At 40.1% G+C, this 23,617-nt stretch overlaps 3 protein-coding genes across 4 annotated transcripts; all 3 read left to right on the forward strand.

Moving 5' to 3' along the window:
* The first annotated feature begins 704 nt into the window (after positions 1–704).
* LOC104235676 (L-type lectin-domain containing receptor kinase S.4-like) lies at positions 705–3,322 on the forward strand. The gene has a single exon (XM_009789488.2). The coding sequence runs from the start codon at positions 1,056–1,058 to the stop codon at positions 3,114–3,116; it is 2,061 nt and encodes a 686-aa protein (XP_009787790.1). The 5' UTR covers positions 705–1,055; the 3' UTR covers positions 3,117–3,322.
* Positions 3,323–7,499: 4,177 nt separating this feature from the next.
* LOC104229397 (uncharacterized) lies at positions 7,500–19,550 on the forward strand. 2 transcript variants are annotated; one of them, XM_070165021.1, is made up of 8 exons: positions 7,500–7,665; positions 9,262–9,317; positions 11,199–11,342; positions 18,371–18,444; positions 18,553–18,610; positions 18,679–18,741; positions 18,827–18,954; positions 19,108–19,550. In XM_070165021.1, the coding sequence occupies exons 1-8, from the start codon at positions 7,617–7,619 to the stop codon at positions 19,184–19,186; spliced, it is 651 nt and encodes a 216-aa protein (XP_070021122.1). In that variant the 5' UTR covers positions 7,500–7,616; the 3' UTR covers positions 19,187–19,550. The 2 variants fall into 2 exon arrangements, with proteins under 2 accessions (XP_070021122.1, XP_070021123.1); XM_070165022.1 differs by having other exon boundaries at positions 7,503–7,665; positions 18,556–18,610.
* Positions 19,551–21,618: 2,068 nt separating this feature from the next.
* Positions 21,619–22,837, forward strand: LOC104229396 (thaumatin-like protein). The gene is made up of 2 exons (XM_009782041.2): positions 21,619–21,752; positions 21,870–22,837. The coding sequence occupies exons 1-2, from the start codon at positions 21,689–21,691 to the stop codon at positions 22,541–22,543; spliced, it is 738 nt and encodes a 245-aa protein (XP_009780343.1). The 5' UTR covers positions 21,619–21,688; the 3' UTR covers positions 22,544–22,837.
* Positions 22,838–23,617: the final 780 nt, after the last annotated feature.

Here is a 23,617-nt window from a genome sequence, read left to right on the forward strand (position 1 = left end):
CCTTTCTGGTTTGGAAGATCAGACTAAGCTGCAACCACAGAGCATACTCAGACAGAACCTTGACTCAGTTACCAAGATAAATCTTTTCTGATGTAGAAGATCAGACTATGTTGCAGCCACAGAGCATACTTAGACAGTACCTTGGCTCTGATATCAATTGTTGCGGAAGCCAAATGTATATAGTGTGAATAAGTCACAACTACTATACCAAAAATTATGACAACCACCAAATAATAAATAAGACAATAAAGTAACAATAAAAGGAACACCAGAATTTACGAGGTTCGGCTAATTTTGCCTACTCCTCGGACACAACTAATATTTTATTCCACTCCAAAAATACAAGTGAAATAATACTAAAGAGAGAAGATACAAATGTTTTAAGAAGATAAGAAGGCAAATGAGAAGTGTGTTTAAATCCTAAACATTAAGTCTTCTTTTATAGGGTGAAGTACCAACCAAAATTGGTACTTCAACCGATGTGAGATTTCTGCCATTCAACACAAAAAAGAGAGGGGAAGAAGCTATTTGTTTTCTACAGCCTCCACCTATGACCCAATTTTATGCAGTGCATTAATTTGAAATTTCTTTTGGTAAAGAATAGTGACAATCAACTAGTGGTTCATTGCGTCAGAAGTCATAACAACTAACTTGCTATAAATAAAAGAACCTCCCTTTCACTTTAGTCTAAGGACAATGCTTCTGCAAAATAAATGTCACTTCTGTTTTTCTGTAACTTTCCTCTCAACTCCATGTGCCTCGTTGCAATAAAAAAAATCAGAATTCATTCTTTAAAACCTGCTCAAAATCCTTCTCTTTGCTCTCAATACAAATTTTACTACCCATAAAAATCTGATCTCATCACTACGAAAAAAAACTGAAATTAGTTATGAACATCTTTGTTGATCTGTCGCTAAATCGCTCGTAGCTAACAGAATTTTTTGATAATCTGGTGTTAATCCATCGCTAATCGATAATTTTTCTAGTTAGCTACAGAATTTGTATCGCTAATTTCTGCTTTTAGTAGTGTATAATCTTAAAACTCTTACTTACAAATGGTCAGTTTTCTTATATTCCTCTGCCCCATCATTTGTTTCTCAATTCTTGTTTCATCTGAGGTTGATGAATTCATATATACAAGATTCAATGAACCAAATAACAACAACATAAGCTTAAGTGGAGTTGCAGAAATAGCCCAAAATGGTTTTCTTCAGCTAACTAATGACACAAGTAGACTAATGGGTCATGCCTTTTATTCTTCACCTTTCCACTTCAAGAACTCCAGTAGTAATGATACTGCCTTCTCTTTCTCAACATGTTTTGCTTTCGCCATCGTCCCTGAATATCCAAAACTCGGTGGCCATGGCTTTGCATTCACTGTTTCTCACTCAAAAGATTTCAGTACAGCTCTTCCAAGTCAGTATTTAGGCCTACTTAATGCCAGTGATGTTGGTAATTTCTCTAACCATATTTTTGCTGTTGAATTTGACACGGTACGAGATTTTGAGTTCGGAGATATTAATGATAATCATGTTGGTGTCAACATCAACAGCTTACAGTCCAATAAGTCTGCTGCAGCTGCTTACTACAATGATGAGTTAGTGAAACAAGATTTGAATCTCAAAAGTGGAGAGGTTATTCTTGCTTGGGTAGAATATGATTCTGTCAAGAAATTAATTAATGTTACTCTTTCACCAACTTCTTTAAAACCCAAAATTCCTCTTTTTTCTTATCATTTAGACCTCTCTCCAATTCTCAAGGAAACTATGTATGTTGGCTTCTCTGCTTCTACTGGTTTGCTTGCCAGTTCACATTACATTTTAGGTTGGAGTTTTAAGTTAAATGGAGAAGCTAAATTTTTAGACTTGGATTCTTTGCCATCACTTCCTGGAGCCAAGAAGAAACACACTGGCCTAATTATAGTCATTTCAATTGCTGCAGCTGTTTTCGCGTTAAGCTTAATCTTGGTTGCTATTTATTTATTCTGGAGATTCAAGAATGATGATGTGATTGACCCTTGGGAGCTTGAGATTGGTCCTCATAGATATTCTTACCAAGAACTTAAGCAAGCTACTAAAGGTTTTAAGGACAGTGAACTACTCGGGCGTGGCGGATTTGGCAAAGTTTACAAGGGTATTTTACGAAATTCAAAAACACAAATTGCTGTGAAGTGCATTTCGCATGAATCTAAACAAGGTTTGCAGGAATTTGTGTCTGAAATTGCCAGCATTGGAAGACTCCGTCATAGGAATTTGGTGCAATTGTTAGGGTGGTGTAGACGTCGTGGTGACTTGTTGCTTGTGTATGATTTTATGCCCAATGGAAGCTTGGATAATTTCTTGTTTGATCAGCCTAAAATGGTATTAACTTGGGAACAAAGGTTCAAGATAATCAAAGGGGTTGCTTCTGGTTTATTGTATTTACATGAAGGCTATGAACAAGTTGTGGTACATCGAGACGTTAAGGCTAGTAATGTGCTACTAGATGGGGAACTGAACGGCAAGCTTGGGGATTTTGGACTAGCAAGATTATATGAGCACGGATCAAATCCTTGCACGACTAGGGTGATGGGCACCTTGGGGTACCTTGCACCAGAATTGCCAAGAACAGGACGGGCCACAACGAGTTCTGATGTGTTTGCCTTTGGTGCTTTGTTACTCGAGGTGGTCTGTGGACGTAGGCCAATTGAACCCAAGGCAGAACCCGAGGAGTTTGTACTAGTGGATTTGGTGTGGGATAAATTAAGAGAAGGGAAAGTTCATGATGTGGTGGACTATAGATTGAAAGGTGAGTTCAATGAAAATGAGGTTTTGATGGTGTTAAAATTAGGACTAATGTGCTCAAATAGCCAGCCATTGGCGCGACCAAGCATAAGGCAAGTGGTAAGATACTTGGAAGGTGAAATTCTGATGCCTGAGGCTCCAACAGAGCCAAATCCTGATGATGGAGAATTGTGGTTCGACGAAAATGAACGTTGGAATTCTTTAGGATCAACTAATATTATCAAGTCAAATTCATTTACAAGTTTGTCTAATGGAGATGAAGATGATACTTTTGCTTCTTTTTCTACTTCACCACTTCCACTTCTATATAGTGGTGAAGTACCTAGATACTGATATGAACTAGCAAGCAAACTCCTCTTTATTTTTCCAGGAACATTTCCTGTACATTTTTTCCGCTTTTCTTTGTCTTTCCTCTCTGTATGTATTCCAGTCTATAAAGATTCAGTTGCATAATCTGAAGTTCTCCTCAGTTGAACAATGGATAAAGATTGATGTAATGTAACTATGAATGGATGTGGTTGTTCCAAAGTTCTCTTTTATTCCTTTTTGTGCGTGCGCTTCTGTATCTTTTCCTTTTTTAGAAAAGGCGAAATGGCTTCCTGGCCACTTAAACTTGTCGGGTTTTTTAAAGCCGATACATAAACTTATAACTTTCTCATTTGAACACTCGAACTCATTTTTTCCATAACTAATAAACACATTTGACCATTGACCATGCTCATGTGACGTCAGTTGGTCCTAATCAGCAGCCCGCGTGAGGAACACGACGCACAGGAGCGTGAAAACCCCCTTCCCAACGCCCAACAGTACAAAATACGCCCTTCCTCCATTTTTAAAAATCTGAAGCTCCATTTTCAATTTTTTTTTTCATTTTTCAGACCTTGAAAATGGTGGAAAGTTGTATATTTTGTCATTGTAGAGTTTGAAGCTAAGTTTTGAACTTCCCCATAACCTCCCCTTCCAAGTTCATTGATTGAAATCCTTCAAAAGCTTTCTGTACTTCTTCTGGATGTTCAAGGTGATGGTAACAGCCCTGTGGAGGAACTCGGCAATCTGCTCGAAGTCCTTCTCAACCAATCCCCTTGATGTCATTGCAGGAGTACCTGTAAATGAGAACTTCAGTTAGTTAAAAATGTTTAATGAAGGACCTTAACATTATGCATAGAAGAAGAGATTATGGGGGATTTCAAGTTTCAATAAGGAGGGCCTTCAGATTCTCTTTGAAATTCCAAGTAAGGTTGGCTTCTGCTTTTGTATAGAAATAGATTCATTGAATTAAAACATTTAGAAAATTACGAAACTGGACCACGACAAACCTCCAAACAGCAACCTCGGCTTTTGATTGAGGAAGAAAATTGATCAGGTGGAGTGTTGTGTGGTAAAGGGAAGAAAAAGGAGCAGAGATAGGCGTAGCAGAGATAGGCGTTCTTTTGTTGCTAGGGGTGTTGGAATTAGCTTGAAATGGTTGATGAAGAAGAACACTAAAGCAGTCAAAGAGAAGACGTTGTTGCTTGACTTTTCGCGCCCTTACGTGTAAGACATCCATTGGTCATTTGCTGACTAGATGGACACGTATGTGTATGTGTAATACACGCACACATGGTCAATGGTCAGATGTGTTTATTAATTATGGAAAAAACGAGTTCGAGTGTTCAAATGAGAAAGTTATAAGTTTATGTATCGGCTTAAAAAAACCCGACAAGTTTAAATGGCTAGGAAGCCATTTCGCTTTTAGAAAAAGCAACAACAAACCGAGTGAATTCCCACAAGTGATTTCTGGGGAGGATAAGATGTATGCAATATTACCCCTATCCTGGGAGGCAGAGAGATCATTTCTGATAGACCCTCGGCTAAAGAAAAAAATGATAAGCAGTAGCAACAACAAAATATTAACAAGACCAAAGCCAACATAGCAATTAAACGATAGGTAGTAATAGCAATCTTCTTTTAGAAAAAGCTAGTAGGAAAATTTAACCACACTTTGAGGTCAACAAACATTGAAAAATGGTGCTCATGTCAAACTTGATAAAGGGTTCAGAGAAGAAATTATGACGAAAGGCTTTCTCCAACGAATTTCTAGAGTCAAGGCATCACCAAAACCGTAGTTTAAACTAGTCTAGTGATTAATGCAATATGATCAATGCTACAATAGTGGTGTTTTCTTGAGCAGAAGGCAAATACTTTTTAATATGGCACAATAAGCATAGTGATGCCACCAGAAATGAATGGAGATAAAGTTGAATAATACTAAAATCTAACTTAGATGATAATGCGGCCTCTTGGCAAATAATTTCAACTTAGCCCTCTTTTGGATTTTAAATTAGACACTTGAAAGCATGCCTAGCTTTTATTTTAAATAGAATATATTAACGGCCACTAATAGTTCAGTGGGGAAGTTGTTGAATAAATTAAAGTCTTCTAAGGACTAGAAAATCTTCCGAACAAGGGATCCAACAATGAGTTTGCGAGTTCAATATATGTTTTAGAACTCATTCTTTCAAGTTTCAACTCAGAACCGAAAACGTCTAAATTTTGGGCGCGTAACTTATGATGTCTACTTGTCTAGCTCCATTCAATTGAAGCTCGTGGAGCTATGACAGCAGTAGTAACTGGGACCATATTTAGTTTTATGCAGAGGCGGACCCATGATTTAAGCGCGACGGGGGCACCATCACTTTATATATGCAATTACTAGCGACAAAAAGCAGTTCTATGAAAACGTAAATGATTATGATAACATATCAACAAAATATAGATTTAATATTATCGAATATAATTAATTTGGTACTGATATAATAAAAGTACATCATAGGCTCATACTTGAACTCTATGCATTTTCATACGCAAAGGGCAAAGGTTTAAACTTTAATGTGTAAATTTTTATATAGAATGTCCCGATGTGATTGTAGCTATACAATGAGTTAAATGTTTAGGTATCACTAATTAGAATTGAGAAACATAATCAAATATATATCTTGCTAATGCATAGAAAATCACAAGCCGCTTGTTAATGTCCATATGGAAGGGAAGAATCACATAGGAAATTGTCCAAGTTAGTTTTATTTTACAATCTTCAAAAGGTAAACTTTATTAGTCATTATGTGGATCCAACTGTCCTCCAATTATTGCAAAGAAAATATATTTTACTTCTCCATCATTCTTCGTTCTTTAAGTTACATCGTCAGATAAAGCTTTCAAAAAAGAGAAAATTCTAAGCAGAGAGTGAGTGAGGGACTTGAAAAAGAATAAAATACATTGACTATTATGTACTAGTAATAAACTAATTTTGAAAAGATAAAAGAAAAAAAATTAAATTAATTGCTAGTAAGGAGTATAGTAGTAAGTTAAAAAAAAGGAAGTGAGGGAAGGACTGGAAAAGGAATAAAATAAATTAACAACTATGTAATAAAAATAAACTAATTCAGAAAATATTATAGAAAACAAAAATAAACACATTGACTAGAAGGGGAGTAATAGTAAGTAAAAAAAGGTATCCATGATTTTCTTTTTAAAACAAAGTAAACAAAAAACAATTTTATTAGGAGAAAAAAATCAAGTTATAGGAGTACGTTTCGAACCAAGGTAAACGGGTAAGTAAGGGAACTCGCGCTGTCCAGTAAACTAGTCTAGTCTGATTTTTAAGTTCAAGAGGGCCAAGGAAATATACAACGGGTTCCTTTGTATATATACAGACCATATATAACATAAGTATACGTAATTTTTGCCGTGACTAACAGGATCCCGTGACCCCAACACTCTATGTAGGTCCGCCCTTGGTTTTATGGAGTTTAGCTATAATACTTCCTCAACCCGAATGATATTTTTCAAAAGTATATGTGTAGGGACTAGGGTTATGGCTTCAAGCTCGGTGCATTTCTGGTGAGAGTTGACGAAGTCTAGCCGCAGCAGTCATGATGTGTGATGACTAATGAGAGGCCAAGTTTTCTTCACGCTGCTACTTTTGTTTGTTGTCTTTTTTCGTTGGCCCCCACTTTGCTTTCCAACTAAAAAATAGACAAGTCGTCGAAATAGTATTCCGAACTTATTAGTCCGATTAATTTAGATTAATTTAACTTGAAATTTCTGATTAATAGTTAAGAATGAGAGAATCACATCCATCAATTCACGTCTTAACTTTTATTCATCTTTTAAATCATAAAAAGCTAATAATCGGAACTATTGTGATAGATAAAAAGACCGGCTAATTATCAAGTGATGTTCACAATAGCTTTTGGGATAAATGTCATCGGTGGTGTTCGCACTATTTTTTTTTTTTTTTCACAAAAGTATCTAAAAACATTTTGTAAATAGAAATACCTAAATTACAGTTATATCTAACAAAAAGAAATACTTACTGGAAATATAAATTCTTCAATATAAAACATTTACAAAATAATTTGAAAACCCTTAACTCACCCAATTAACATATTTTCAACCCACTTGCGGTTATAAATTTTACACATTACCTATTTTGATTAGTGAATAATATATACACACAACTATTTATTTATAGAATTGATTTCAAACACTTAAAGTTATTTACAATTTATTTAGCATTTGCTAATAATGACTTATTTTCAATCAGCTATGACAAACATAATTTTTCCTAAAATTGTTTGCTATTATGTTTTTCAAAAGCTACAATTCTCAAAACAAAACCAAAAATGAATAGGCTTTATTAAAAAAATTAATTGCATCTTTTTTTCTTTTTTTTTTTCCTTTTTTCGGAGAAAAGTTGAGTTACCAATGCTTCTACTTCCGCCTACTTTGCGACTAAGGTCGGTTCTCAATTCTCAGTGCGATTGAAAAGGATAATATAAAGGCGACCACAAAATGCCTGTGAGAGTGGTGGAAACTTCTTCTACGCCTTCCCAGCCTTCAGGTAATCAACTTGCACTAAATTTCTCGCTTTTTAGATATACTAATTTAATATCATCAAAAAAATTGGAAGCTGAAATTACCTCCTGTATAATTTTTTATATACACTATGTTTTCTGAATCGAAGTTTCAGTTTTGATTATGGACATATAAATTGAGATTCTTAATATTTAGGGCCTGACTTAATCAGCGTAATGTGGGTTAATTTACTAAGTTGGCATTTTTTTCATTTTTCTTTTCTTTTTGAAGATACTTTTGAAAGGATCTGGGCCACTCACTTTGCCAGATTGAATAGTTTAAAGATTCTTGCCATGTGTAATTTGCTTTTAATTTAAATTGGATTTCCTCAGTTTCTGATTTCAGTATATTTAATTGTCATAGTGATAAGAATGTGCCGCTGAGACTTAAAAGATAATTTCTACAAGGTTGTAGTTAGATAGCAGAGTGTTGGCCGGTCAAGAACTCTCATACCCAGAAGCTAAAAGTAGCTGAAATGAGGATGTTGAGGTGGATGTGTGAGCATACCCGGTTGCATAAGATTAGGAATGAAGTTATTCGGGAAAATGTGGGAGTAACCCTGTGGAGGATAAGATGCGGGAGGTGAGGTTGTGATGGTTCGGGCATGTTAAGATGAGAAGTATAGAAGCCCCAGTTAGAAGGTGCGAGCAGTTAACCTCGGTGGGTATTAGGGAGGGTTATTAGGCGGGACATAGCGCAGTTGGAGCTAAATGAGGACATGGCCCTAGACAGGACGGTGTGGAGGTCAAAGATTAGGGCAGAAGGTTCATAGGTAGTCGAGCGTTTCTCTTTGTCTTACTCAGTTCGCTAGCATTAGTGTTTGTATGTTATCTTTTATACAAGATGGTTATTACTACCTAGAGTTTGACTGCATTCTTGGATTCAATCAGTGTTATCAAAGGCGAAAAGCGCAGAAAAGCTCTAAGGTCCTTTGGGGCTTTAAGCGCAAAGTGCAAATAAAGCATGGGCTTTAATAAAAAAAGGCACAACTAGAAAAAAATTAAAAATATGCATATGTAGTCTAAGAACAATAATTATAAGCATGAATAACAAATATATGGACAAAGAAATTGAAAAAAATGATTACAATAAAGTGAAATATCAATTATTTAGTGTCGCATTTTCAGGATTACACTCATTGGCAAGTAAAAGTATGTCTTAGAGCCTTAATACGACACTGAAGCGCCCACAAAGCGAGGCGAAGCGCTCAACATGTTTTGAGCCTCGCTTCAGGGCTTTAAGCGCGCCTTTGACAACAGTGGATTCAATTATTTCATCTTGCTGTTATTCCTACTTGTTGCAATTACCTTTTCTTTTTCAGTCGTTCTCTAGCCGAGGGTCTATCGAAAACAACCTCTCTGCCCTTTCAGGGGTAAGGGTAAGGCTGCGTACATCCTACCCTCCCCAGACCCCACTTTTGGGAAACTACTGAGTTTGTTGTTGTTGTTGTTGTTGTTGTAGTGTTAGTATTTAGTATTCACTAAAGTTCTGTACTTTTTGGTGTCAAATTATGTGATTGTGTTTGCCAAGTAGTAAGTAGTTGTTGCATGACTCAAATGCTCGTCTTTTTTCAACTATAAAGGTGCAACTTCAGGAAATACTTTGCCTCCAGCCTGTACACTTCTAAGTGTCGGACAGGTGAACTTCTGCTGTCATTTTCTCCTTCTGTTTCTATCATTTCATTTCTTTGGAAATGCATTTCCCATTAATTTACGCGATGTTATACTTGTATAGATGTTGTCCTGTAACATTAGTGTAGCCTTCTTGTTTTTGTTTTCAATTTGATAGTTTGTTAAGATGACTTTTTCCTGTCTCGTCCTTTGAGACGAGGTTTTATTTAGAATTGTTTCATCAGTTTGGGCAAGAACAGTGGGACAAGTAATATTTTGAGAGCTTGAAGAGTATAAAGGAGTGGGTGAGACGGGTAAGCAAAAAAAAATGTTAAGTCAAAGGCTATGATCAATCTGTGTCGCCCACGACAGAAGGCGGGCCAATGAGAGCGGGCAAGCAAGACTGACAGGCTTCTAGGCTTGCAAGCTTATGAAGAAGGGGTGCACATGTCACCTTAGGCGAATCCCACGTCGAAATGAGAGAGGAAAGTAAAGAGCTTTATAAAATATAACACAAGTTTACATGTACGTGCACTTTTGGCCTCGATAATGGCGTAGCCCAAGGGACAAATCTGTGAGGTCCGGGGCCAAAATGGACAATACATATTATGGACTTGGGTATATAGTATCAGAGTCCCGCGCTTCCTCAGTACGATAGTGGGGCGAACCTCAGTGAGGACGCTGAGTCCTCGGGGAAGGAAAGAATGTGACGCCCATGAGGGAGGGCAAGCTGACGAGGACACGTCAAGCAAGACTAGTAGGCTTCTAGGCTGACAAGCTTATGAAGAACATGTCACTTTAGGTGAATTCCACATCGGAAAGAGGAAATTGAAGAGCTTTATAAGGATAACACAAGTTCACATGGTATGCATTCTTTTGGGCTCGATGATAGCGTAGTCCAAAAGACAAATCTGTGAGATCTAGTGGGCCAAAGCAGGCAATACGTGCTACGGATTTGGAGTGTGACACAATCGGAGAGGAATGAGCGTGAGAGCTTGTCTAAGAGAAAAGGCAAAAAAGGGGAAGAAATTCAAAACTGAATTGAACAGAAAGTGATCTATGCACATGTCTCTAACCAGCTAATCGGCTTACTCCAGTCAACTATTTATGATTCCATTATGAGTTGGTGTTTTTCATTCTTTTGTTGCTGAGATACAGTACAGCAGTGGCCACAATATCTCTGTGGACATTCAACACTCCCCCTCAAGTTGAGGGATGAAAATTCTTCTTGATTCCCAACTTGGAAACCAATGTGCAGTGCTGTTACTTGCCTAAACCTTTGGTCAGTAAATCTGCTCGTTGCTTTTTTGGTTGTATGATTATTTCTGCGTTCTTGCAAACCCTATACCAGAGAAGAAACTGAACTCCCCTATCCCTGATTTCAAAATTGTACTTTGTTCTTTGCTTGTTGTATCACATCCAAATTGTATAGATGGCAATGATCAGAAAGCTGTTGCCTAACCTCTTGTGGACAGAGCTCATGCTTGCTTTGATTGAGAGCTAACTTCAGTGAGCATCAGTGAGCTCCAAGTTTCATTTTTTGAAGCTTGTTTGAGTCTTTGAGACCATAAAGTGGTTTAAAAGCCTATACAGCTTGTTCTTCTCCAATCTGTGATAACCCTGAGGTAAAGCCATGTAGGCCATCTCAAAAAAATCATCTTGCATGAAAGCATTGTGGGCATCCATCTGATGGACAGTCCACTGATCAAATGCTGCAAGGGGGGCTGCTTCTCTCTGCCACACTTGTGGCTAATGGTGAAAAGGGTATCATGGTGGTTCAACCCTTCCTTCTGATTGTACTTTTTGGCTGCTAATCTAGCCTTGAAGCTTTCGAACTTAAAGTTTGTGGTTGTTCAGCTTGTCACACAGGTGAAAAGTCTCATCATTGCTCACTGCATTTTTTTTCCAGGCCTTTTCTGGGACTCAGAATGTCTCAAGTCAACAAAAAGATGAAGCGTGGAGAGTAAATGTACGAATTCAAGGTTGTGACCTTGATCATGGGTATCTCTGTGGTACAATGGAAGCTCTTAATGTTCCTATGGCAGATACACCAGTAAGAAGCCTGTGCTTTTACTTCAATGAGCATCAGATCTCTTTGCTTCTTCCTTAAATATCTTTGATACATGAATTTGAAGCTACTTTAAAGAATAGGCATCTCTTGAGTGGTTGAACCTTTTTGTTACATTCATATGAAATTACACAGGTGAAAGGACGTCGATTGAAATGTCATTGATCAGTGAGCGAAGATGGTTCTTAATCTAACTGCTGGTCCACTTTGTCTTTTTTCTACCATTACAAGTGGTATTGCAGTGACAAGTTTTATTCGACAACTCCTATGCTTTTCACATCTTCATCTGGAATACTTTGAAAATCACTCCACACTTCATGGTGACAGTCTAAATAATATATCCAAGAGTTTTTGTTGAAGAAAATTTCCTCTATGTGGTTGTCTCTCTCGATTCTCTGCTGCAGAGAAAATATTAATATGCTTTTTCTTTCCAGTTTAGAAAATGCTGTTGACGATTTTGCTTGCTGTCTAGTGTCTACTCTTAATAACTTTGATCTTATTTTGGACTTTGCATGCTAATGTTTCCAGCCTCTATTAGATAAAAGAAGAGGCTTCTCAACCTCACTTTCCAGGAAAGAAAAGGGAAACGAGTTATGAACTGCTGTGTCCATGGAGCTTTTTTTACTCTTTTATTTTTCAAACTTGTTTTGAAAAAGCTTTTCTTGAGCTGAGGGTCTATCAGAAATAGTCTCTCTACCTTACACAAGGTAGGGGTAAGGTTTACTGTACACCCCGCCCTCCCCAGACTTCATTTGTTGGTTCCGATTTTAAGGCTTTAGGTCCAGCAGAGGATTGAACTAGTTTATCCACTCGCGGGGATCGCTCTGGATATGTTGTTGTTGTTGTTTATTCTTTGCATAACAGCAGTCTCTCTCTCTCTCTCTCTCTCTCTCTCTCTTTGTAGTTATTTGGTTCCCATTAATCTCCTTATTCCAGCAGAGCAGTCCTCGGTTTCGTGAGACATTTTTATAGATCCTCCAAGTTCAGATATTTTTGTTCATGTTCTCTAGTTCCAAGAGATTCTTTTTAAGCTGTTGTTTCTGCTGATCTCCTTCACCCAAATCCCAATAGATGACCCCCCCCAACCCCCCCCCCCAAAAAAAACAGCTTTGGAAATTTCTTATCATTCCCTTATATGCATAAAGGAGTTTGGATCAAAACCAAGTTGAGTTTTGATAGTTTTTTTTAAGAGAGTAACGCAGTACAAGAAACCGTAGACTTTGAAACCTCACGAACAGGATTACTTCATCCTCAATACGCAAAGATTTTTTTATTTTTTATTTTTGGGGGGGGGGGGTGGTGGTGGAGGCTGGATGTAATTGGAACTCAGTGAATTCATTTAATTCTCTCCAGTCCAGATATAATGAATTGTGTTAATAGCTCTGTCACTTGATACTTTTGTAGATTTCCCTTGAGAGACTTTTCTACCTAACTCATCTGGTATCATATCTCTCTTTTTTATAAGGTAAAGATCTCATCTGGAATCATGTCTCACAAAGCATGAACTGTAGGAACTGTTACGCAACGCCTTCCTGATGATCTTTGGAAGGGCAACGTAAGGCTAAGCAACCGATGTCAGTGCGGTTGCTGTCCGCCAATGAGGTCCTCGCCGCACGCTAGACTAGATTGTCAGTGCCGTGCGGGAAAACCAATGTCGTGGGCAATTGCGGAAGCTTGAGAGAGAATTGGGTTTTGAATGATGATGATGATTTTATTGCTGAATGAAAATGATGATTACAATGATGTGGTGTCGAGGGGGAGAGACACCAGAAAATGCTGATTGAAATGTTTGATTGTTTGGTCCCCCTTAATAATGCTTAAAAAAAATAAACCAACATGACAAGACTAGTCCTAATAAAGCTGTAGAAGCACACTGAAATGAAAATGATGAAAACTAGTCTATGATTACAATGAAAAGGACTTAGATTATTACAAGGAAAAACTAAGTCCGATGGCAGCATCTTTGTCTTGCGGGTCTGCGCGCGCGTTGCTGTGGGCGCGCGCGACACTTGATGTGCTGGCCTGAGGCTGGGCACTGGTGCTTGGCATCAGGGTCTGTGCGCGAGGCGCTGTTGGAATGGGCCTGCAGCTGGGCGCTGGCGAGGCATCAGGATCTGCGCGCGCGGCATTGTCAGGGCGCGCGGCGCTGTTGTCAATGGCCAGCCCTTGGGCGCTGGCGAGAGGCATCGGTGGGGCGACAGAGGCACATGCGCGCTTGTCACTTGGCGCAGCCAAGACCACGGGGCCGACCATGGCGCTAGGCATTGTGAGGCTTGCTAGGCCGCCATGGGGCGCGGCCAAGGGGTCATGGGGCATGTCTGGAAAGCAGCCCATGACATTCTCCCCCACCTGAGTTGGCGCCGTCCTCGGAGCCTTATGATGATGATGATGATGATGATGATTCTGATGGTTTGCGCCCCTCTGTTCTGTGAGCTTGCTGTTGTAGCGAAGCAATGATTTCATGCGGCTGACATGGAAGACTGGATGGATCTTCCACCAGGATGGAGTTTTCACCTGGTATGTGGACTCCCCAATGCGTTTTTCAATGGACAGGGGCCCGATGTATTTTTGTTGCAGGCGAGGGTCATGGGTCCTTTCTGCAACAAGTACTGCTTTGGGATGCGTAGCATTACTTTATCCCCTGGTTGATGTTGGGAAAAGCAACGCTTTTGTTCGGTGAACCTTTTTGCCCGCTCTTGGGCCCTGATGAGATAGCTCCGCACTATCTCCATGTTGCGCTCCCATTCGCTCGAGAAGTTGGCAGCTCGAGGAGATTTCGGCATGGTTGAGGCATTCACCGTCTGCGGGAGAAGCGGTTGCTGTCCGGTAACAATTTCAAAAGGGCTCTTGTTTGTATGATGGCTCTTTTGAGAATTGAAACACAGTTGAGCAGCATCCAGGAGCTTCACCCAATGCTTCTGTGATCCGGTTGCGAAGTTGCGGAGATATTCCTCCAGCATGTCATCGAACCGGTCTGTCTGGCCATCCGATGGTGGATGGATGTCTGTGTTGTGACTCAATGTTGACCCAAAGCACCTGAAGAGATGGGTCCAGAAGTTGCTAGTAAAGCGTGAGTCGCGCCTACTAACAATGTTTTTGGGCAGGCCCCAATGTTTGACAATGTGCGAGAAGAAGAGTCGAGCTGTATCTTCTGCTGAGATGTTTTGCGGGGCTGCTATGAAAGTTGCATAGTCTGAGAACTGATCTATGACAACCATGATGGATGCAAGATTGCCAACTTGGGGCAATCCCGTGATGAATCTGAGGGAAACACTTTCCCATGGTCTCTGAGGGACATGTGATGGCTGCGAGGGTCCCGGCTGTGATGAGTGATCCGACTTGTCCTTGTGGCATGGCTGACAAGTCTTCACACGATGATGAGCGTCACCAGTCTTTTGAGGCCGATGACATGATGGCTGATTGTTGCTGCGAAGGGTAGCCTGAACCTGGGGTTCATGTCTGTTGACTACCTTCTCCAACTGCATGGCCGAGATGTTTTCAGCGGCCATCTTTATGGGAAAGCATGGTATGGTGCAGGGCTTGGCCCCTTTTTCTCCCATCATTAGGAGCATGTTGGCAAATGGTACTGGAATGGTGTTGGTCTGCCTCATGAACTCCAGACCCACTATGATGTCGAAGTCATCTATGATTGCGATGCGCAGGTCGATGCTTCCTTTGTATGGGCCAAGTTTCACTGGGACATTTGTTAGCTGTTCCACCCAATGTCTGAGGTGGTGAGTTGATAGCCTTGACGCGGCCTTTGCTCTTTTGTACCACAAGACCTAGGCGCTCTACTTGCGTTGATGACAAGTAGTTATGGGTGGCACCCGTGTCTATCAATGCGTGAAGGGGCTTGCCGTTCACTTTCAATTCGACGAACATTAGGGTCCTCGCTTGCTTAGGAGGTCCTTCGTCCATCTTTTCTTTCCCTTTCCTGGTGATCGGGACTGATGTTTTCTTAGGAGGACATGCACTGGTCCCCGCTAAGGCATGAGGGATAGAGCCAACAATTGCATTGAAGGCGCCTACCTGGTTGTCTTCAGATGTGTCTGATGCATCTGTCTCATCCTCGACAGTCTGATGAGCATTGACCTTGATGTTTGGGCATTCATTGTTCCAATGTGCCCCGCCGCAATGACGGCATTCTGAGGGAGGCTTTCTCCCCTGATTGTTGTTGATGGATGCAGCACTGTTGCTGTTGGAGGGAGGAGTCTTAGTTTTGGATGCACTCCGATCTCCCCCACTTTTGCTTGGGCCACCATTGCTGGGATGGTGCCCGTTGGATCCCCCTCGGACAGACGGCTGGGGCCTGTCGTTCTGAGTTCCCAAATGATAATCGCCAAGGCATTCTGCAGCTTGAATGGCCTTGGGCAGGGTGTCTACCCGTTGTCGCTGTAGTTCCATACGGGCATGAGGTTTCAAACCTTCTATGAATGCGAAGAGTTTGTCTTTGTCCCCCATGTCGCGTATGTTTAGCATGAGTGCGGAGAATTCGCGCACGTACTCCCTCACTGATCTGGTGTGGCGGAGGTCCCGTAGCTTTCTCCTTGCATTGTATTCCACATTTTCGGGAAAGAACTGCAGGCGTATGGCTACCTTCAATTCGTCCCATGTCTGAAGAGTATCTTCACCGGCCTTGATGGCTTCGTGTTTGACCCGCCACCAAAGTTTGGCATCGCCCTGAAGATACATGGCAGCAGTCGCTACCTTTTTGGATTCCTCCAAATGGCCCACGGCATCGAAGTATTGTTCGATGTCGAAGATGAAGTTTTCCACTTCTTTAGCATCCCGGGATCCGTCGTATGGCTTTGGCTCCGGTATCTTAAGCTTTTGTGGAATGGGGGTGAGGTTTGCTGCACCCCTGATGTGATGGTTGCCTTCTCGAAGTAGGCTCTGTAAGGCAGCATTGACAACGTTGAGCTTGTCAGTCAAGTCGTTTATGGTTTGCTGCATGGCAGTTAGTCTGTCTGCCTCATGTTGCTGATGGGCTAAATCGTCGGCACGCTCCTGTTGGAGGTCCTCAAATTTGCCATGAATATTGGCAGTTTCGATGGCTGCCGTTTGTCGGTCCTCGTCGGAGTCACGACTGATGTTTGCAATGTCATTTTCGGCCTGCCGCATTCGGCGGTCCAGGTCGTCCAACCTTTGCACTAGGTTGTTGCTTTGATCAGGCACCGTTTCTACGATGGGTCGTAATCGGTCAACCGTCTCTTCTAGGGATGCTAGACGCTCCCCATGATTCACCATGGTCAGAAATGGTGATGATGGCAAATGTTTTCCCTCGTCCGATGTCGAGCCTAGGCTCTGATACCAACTGTTACGCAACGCCTTCCTGATGATCTTTGGAAGGGCAACGTAAGGCTAAGCAACCGATGTCAGTGCGGTTGCTGTCCGCCAATGAGGTCCTCGCCGCACGCTAGACTAGATTGTCAGTGCCGTGCGGGAAAACCAATGTCGTGGGCAATTGCGGAAGCTTGAGAGAGAATTGGGTTTTGAATGATGATGATGATTTTATTGCTGAATGAAAATGATGATTACAATGATGTGGTGTCGAGGGGGAGAGACACCAGAAAATGCTGATTGAAATGTTTGATTGTTTGGTCCCCCTTAATAATGCTTAAAAAAAATAAACCAACATGACAAGACTAGTCCTAATAAAGCTGTAGAAGCACACTGAAATGAAAATGATGAAAACTAGTCTATGATTACAATGAAAAGGACTTAGATTATTACAAGGAAAAACTAAGTCCGATGGCAGCATCTTTGTCTTGCGGGTCTGCGCGCGCGTTGCTGTGGGCGCGCGCGACACTTGATGTGCTGGCCTGAGGCTGGGCACTGGTGCTTGGCATCAGGGTCTGTGCGCGAGGCGCTGTTGGAATGGGCCTGCAGCTGGGCGCTGGCGAGGCATCAGGATCTGCGCGCGCGGCATTGTCAGGGCGCGCGGCGCTGTTGTCAATGGCCAGCCCTTGGGCGCTGGCGAGAGGCATCGGTGGGGCGACAGAGGCACATGCGCGCTTGTCACTTGGCGCAGCCAAGACCACGGGGCCGACCATGGCGCTAGGCATTGTGAGGCTTGCTAGGCCGCCATGGGGCGCGGCCAAGGGGTCATGGGGCATGTCTGGAAAGCAGCCCATGACAGTAAGTATGAACAAATTCAGACTGTGAAACTGCGAATGGCTCATTAAATCAGTTATAGTTTGTTTGATGGTATCTACTACTCGGATAACCGTAGTAATTCTAGAGCTAATACGTGCAACAAACCCCGACTTCTGGAAGGGATGCATTTATTAGATAAAAGGTCGACGCGGGCTTTGCCCGTTGCTGCGATGATTCATGATAACTCGACGGATCGCACGACCATCGTGCCGGCGACGCATCATTCAAATTTCAAAGATTCTGCAGTTATATCTCTTTTAGGATCAAGATTCTGCTTCATACAAGTTAATTTTTCTTTTTAATGTTATTTTCTTGTTAGAGCTTTACAATCTTTTCTTCAACACATGTGAGTACGGTTCACTGCTCAAAACTTTCTCTTATCTTACCTTCAACCTCATTTATCTGTTCTTCACCTTCAACAATCAAGTAGTTACCTAATTCTCCATACACTCTAGCTGTAAAGCTGACAACACAGAATGTGTAAGTGTGGTTACTCGAAGCTGAATCTCCTCGTCTGACCCTTCAAACCTATTGTTATCAGCCTTCAACAATCAAGTAGTTGCCTAATTCTCAAATTCAAGCTGTAGAGTTGCTGTTGATGGCTGGCAACACACACATACAGCTAGGTGCAAATTCTCTAATATCTAGCAGCCTTTTTTCCATTGAGAATAAGCTTACCATGGAGTGATTTGTCAAGTTGTGATTAGTCTTCAGCGTGTAACTGAAATTTTATCCTCTGCTATTCGTCTCTTTCGGGAAAGAGTGTTAACCAATATGTTCTGAGTGCTCTTTTATATCTGTCCTGTGCAAACCTCCAAGATGTCTAGGGTAACACCACTTCTTTGTGGTATCGCCAGGTAGTTACTTTCTGGGAAGGAGAAATTGTTGACACCAAGAACTATACTTTCTTCACTGGCAAATGGGGTGCCACGTATGCTCTTTTCCTTCGCTTTCTACATTGACCAACATCCATTCCAAATGCTTTGACTAATTTTTTTTAAAAAAATAGAAGTTTAGCTAATTGGTTTGGTTTTATAAGCAGATCAGAAGATGATATAAAACACTGGACCAAGTTTCCATCGTTTTCACCCCTTCTGGTAAGCAGTCAAAGCTTCTCCTTTAAATGCAGATATTCAGCCCTCTTGATCGTTTCTGCCCTTTCCAGAGCCAAGTGGAGGTCGATGGTGGTAAATCACTGGACCTGAGTAACTATCCATACATATTCATGGTAACATTTCTTCTATTACTGATTATTTGGTAAGGAAGCTTGCCTGCAGCTCATGGGATGTGACATTCTAACTTTGGGCGTGCAGAGATGGAAAGAACAATACTTCGTAAATGTTGGAACAGACTGTGGGTTGACAATCGCTGGTTTCTACTATGTGTGCTTCTCCTGTAGTGATGGCTCCATCAATGGCTTCTATTATGATCCCAATAGCAGGTATCATCTTTACCAAGCTCTTTCTCTTTATGGTTTTCCTATATATTTGCCTATCAATGTGCTCATGAACCTTCTCGGACTACTGTAACCTTCTCACGACAGAACTTAATTCTTCCAAAGTTGATGAGAATGTGATTGAATTTATTTTGGCAGCCCTTTTCAGAAGTTAGAACTAAAATCCACAAACGAGGGACGATCAGGTTTCAGTTTTTCCTCATATGAGTTGCAGTGAACCATCATCAGGAGTCAGATCGGTAAGCCCTGGCTTTGATACATTATTTCTGAAGTCTTCCGTCAATTCCTTGATGTCAAGTGGTGGCAAAGTTTCCAATATGCAAACTAGAGCGTTCACAGAAAATAGAAGTTCAGACACGGGCCAGAGCTCCTGATTTAGTTGTCACAGGTCGAGTAGATGGGAGTAAAGATTAATTAATGAGTTAAGTCCTGATTTTATTTGAGATTTTGTATCAGTGAAGTATATTCTTATTATGTACTTCTATGTAGTCCATCTGTGGAATACTCATCTTTGATTCACTGAATCACCTCATTTTAATCTCTATTTTCGGTGAATCATTAAAAGAAAGTGAGTTCTTGTACATCAACTTCTGGATCTATCATGCACGCAATTGTTGGAGGGTGTTGGTAGCATTTGACACTCAAATGTAATAGTGTACTTGTGATGCAAAGGACTAGAAACCAAGACAATATGCAGGTCTCGGTGGAGGTACCCAGTGGATTAGTCGAGGTGCCTATAAGTTGTTTTAGACACAACTTTTATCAAAAAAGAAAAAAAAAAGTATGATGAACTGTGAGGTTGCAGATCACTGCTGTGAAGCTCTGGTAAGTTAAGTGGTAGGGCTTGAAAGTAAGCCTTGCACGTAGTTTCTATTTCTTCCTGTCCCTTACTGGGAAACCTACTGATTATACTCGACCATATTTCTTTTCTTTTTTTGTTTAACAATCATGAGATTTCTGGGGTCATTGCCACACTGTTTAAAATTTGATGGATAATGGGTCATACTTTTATCCTTCTCCACTTAAATACTAGGTTCTTAACTTGTTGGTATGATTCGTACTCGTAAAGTGAGCCTACCCACAGGGTAGTGCACTCTTAACGCTAGACCAAAACATTGAAGCGGTAAAGTATTATATTTCTCTTGCAACTTCTAAATTCTAAAAAAAAATATGAAAATCTTGTATGATTGATTAAGTTCCAATTGTTGTGATCGATATAGCAGTATAGACTTAGATTATACATTTCTCCAAGTTCTCTCTACTCTTTCCTTCCTTTCTTTTCTGTGTTTTTGTTTCTCTCTCTTTCTAAAAAAAATAGTAATATTTATCACAAGTAGGCGCTGGTCGGATTTGACAGATTGGAATCTTACTTCTAGCTACTATGAAAGTGATGTATAGCTTATTAACACTTTAAGGACCCTAAAAAATCTTCCTTGTCAAGAATAATATTATTTAGTACTATTAATGTCATTTCTTTTGGAATCCCCTTTCGGAAATTAATAGACAGTTCTTTATCATGTCAGGATATAAATATTAGAGACCGCCCTTTTCCTTTACAAGACTCAGAAGATTGCTTCTACTACACACCATTGCAAAGTTACGACGATTTTCTCCTTGGGACAAAAATAATCTTGTTTCTCTTTCGCTTAATCTGCTCTCTTTTGCTTGAAATAGTATAAAATGAATCTTCTTTCTTTTCCTTCTTTTTTCATTCATAATTAATTATGAATACAAATAAAAAATTACAAGCTACCTTCACAAAGCTCAGGGGTAAGGTCTGCATATATTTTACCCTCCTTTAGACTCTACTTTGTGGGATTACACTGGATATGTTGTTATTGTTGTACCAATAAAACATTACAAGGAGACAGATTATGAATATGTTTAAAAATTTCATGATTCTTTCTTCTAGGATGCTATTTTGCTAACTAAATAGGCGCTTTTATGTGCATATATATTACAAAAGTGATCCAAGCTGATAACAACTGAACATTAGCTACGAATAGTAATAAGACAAACTATAGTGCTTTATGAAAATTCCTCGAAGCAAATTGTGATTAGCTCAAGACACTACATATTTTCAATAAAATATGTTTTAGTCTCAAATTAGTTAAAGGTGGTTATATAAATCTTTTATATACGTTCATTCCGCTCCATTAAAGCTCTCCATATTCATATGATTTATCATTTTTACGTTGTCCATTAAGTTACATCTATTTTCCTTTTTGTCCGAGTTTGGAACCGGCAATACAACTCCATAAATATTTTGCTCTACTTGATTAGGTTAAATTTGCCAACAATCACGTTACCGAAAATGTGGAAGAAGATACGCAATGATGTCCAAACTTATCTGCTTGATTATTTAATACAATTTCATACATACATCTGGTGAGTGATGACTCATCTTGACCTGTAAAGCCCTTGAACATTTTCTTCAAACTTTAACTGTGTGATATTTGCCACTCCCATTTATAAACAGGTAAGTACAAGTCCTCCACTTGAAGCAATGCATATATTCCTTTTCATTCCAAAGAAAAAGCTAAAACAAAACAACATATTAAAATATCGATAAAAGAAAAAAAAAAAAAAAAAGAGACATAAAGTAGTAAGTACACAAGCCCTCACCCCTAAAGAGTAAGTTTGTCCTTTAAAAACTGAGTCCTTGTCCAGAAAACTGATCATCAGCTCTTATTCTCACTTAGTAGAGCCAACTTCCAAAATGCTTATTTCGCCTTATCTTGTCCCTATTTTGCTCTGCATATTTCTCTTTCTTTTTAGCACTGGTAATTCTTCAACTTTAACTCATTTTCTCTTCTTTGTATTGGAACAACGCTATCTATTAGTCTAAGCAAGATACGACTTATTCAAACTGAATACATTAGCTATTTTTTTGACTGCAGATGGAACACAAGTCATTCTAGTAAACAACTGCAAGGAGAGCATATGGCCAGGAATTCTTGGCGGTGCAGGGCAGACTACTCTAAAAGATGGCGGCTTTCACCTCAACAGTGGCGAGCAAATAGTCCTCGACGTGCCTGAGAAGTGGTCGGGTAGAATATGGGGTAGACAGAATTGCCATTTTGACGAGAATGGGAAAGGAAAATGTGATACGGGAGATTGTGGTAGCCAACTACAGTGCCGGGGGATGGGAGGTGAACCCCCGGCTACTGTTGTGGAAATGACATTAGGCTCATCGACTTCACCTTTACATTTCTACGATGTGAGCTTAGTCGATGGGTTTAACTTGCCTGTATCGATGAAACCTGTGGGGGGAGGTGTTGGTTGTGGAATAGCAGAATGTGAAGTTGATTTAAACATATGTTGTCCATCTGCATTGGAAGTGAAAGCTGGAGAGAAAGTGGTAGGGTGCAAAAGTGCATGTTTGGCTATACAATCACCAAAATACTGCTGCACAGGAGAGTATGCAAATCCCAAAACTTGCAAACCAACTGTTTTTGCACATCTGTTTAAGGCTATTTGCCCAAAGGCTTATAGTTATGCATTTGATGATGCTTCCAGTCTTTATACATGTAGGGCTTCTAGATATTTGGTAACTTTCTGTCCTCCCAAATAAGAGGCAGAGGTAATGACGGGGCGAAGATTTTAAGTTTATGGGTCCTGAAATTGTTACGGAATCATAGCTCGTCTTAGTTACTGGGTTCATAATTAAATATTTATATATATCTAATGAATTTTCTAATACAAATTACATCGTTTAAGCAAAAGTGTCTGGGTTCGGCCGAACTCGCGCCGAATGAGCTAGCTCCGCCTCTGGTGAGAGGTTTATATTTTGCTGTGTAATTCCCCTGCAAATTAGGATGTGATTGAAGAGTCACGTCCCTTGTGTTTATGGGCAGTTTATTGTCTAGTTTTTTGTTATTCAGTTTAATAGAAAAGTAGTTTAAAGGCCAATGAAGAACAATCCTGGCCCTGCTTACTGAGTTGAAAAGCAGATTAACAAAAATTCATCCTGAAATTAATACTATCTGAATTTGCTGCATCCACACAATACCTTTAATCAATTAAGTATGTCTCGTTTCCAAGTTAGTTGGGGCCAACTATCTTCTGTAGTTTATCTAACATCTGTGAGATCACGAATTCAACATGTAATATTGACCACCCTTAAGGGCGGAGCTAGAGACTGTTGTGCTGGTTCGGCCGAACCCAGTAACTTTGGTACAAACTCTGTAATTGTCTTCAAAAATTCATTTAATGTGTGCAAATTATTAATCCAGAACTCAGTGACATAAAAGTGTTAGAATTCGGAACCCACAAATTTAAAATCCTAGCTCCGCCTCTACCTACCCTAATGCAAGCATTAGTGACCGCTTAAAATGACTAAGAACTTATTATCATTGGTGATGTTAATTGAGTCAACGTGTTCATGTAATTCATTAAGCATATGTGATGTCAAGAAGCTAGGAGAAAATGCTCCACATGAATAAAAAGTATACTATTAGAATATCAGTATAATCTGGGGACATGCACACAAAAGCAAAACAAACAAAAAGTAGGACGCAAAAAAATTCAGTACCTTGAGAAGTTGCCCTTGAACCTGCTCAATGGTTTATGGAGACTATTCAAGCGCTTAACCGTCAATTTTGGAATCTCACGCAAATTCAAGATGTGATATATATATATATGTAAT

Source organism: Nicotiana sylvestris, chromosome 12 (assembly GCF_000393655.2).
Source record: "Nicotiana sylvestris chromosome 12, ASM39365v2, whole genome shotgun sequence".
NCBI lineage: Eukaryota > Viridiplantae > Streptophyta > Magnoliopsida > Solanales > Solanaceae > Nicotiana > Nicotiana sylvestris.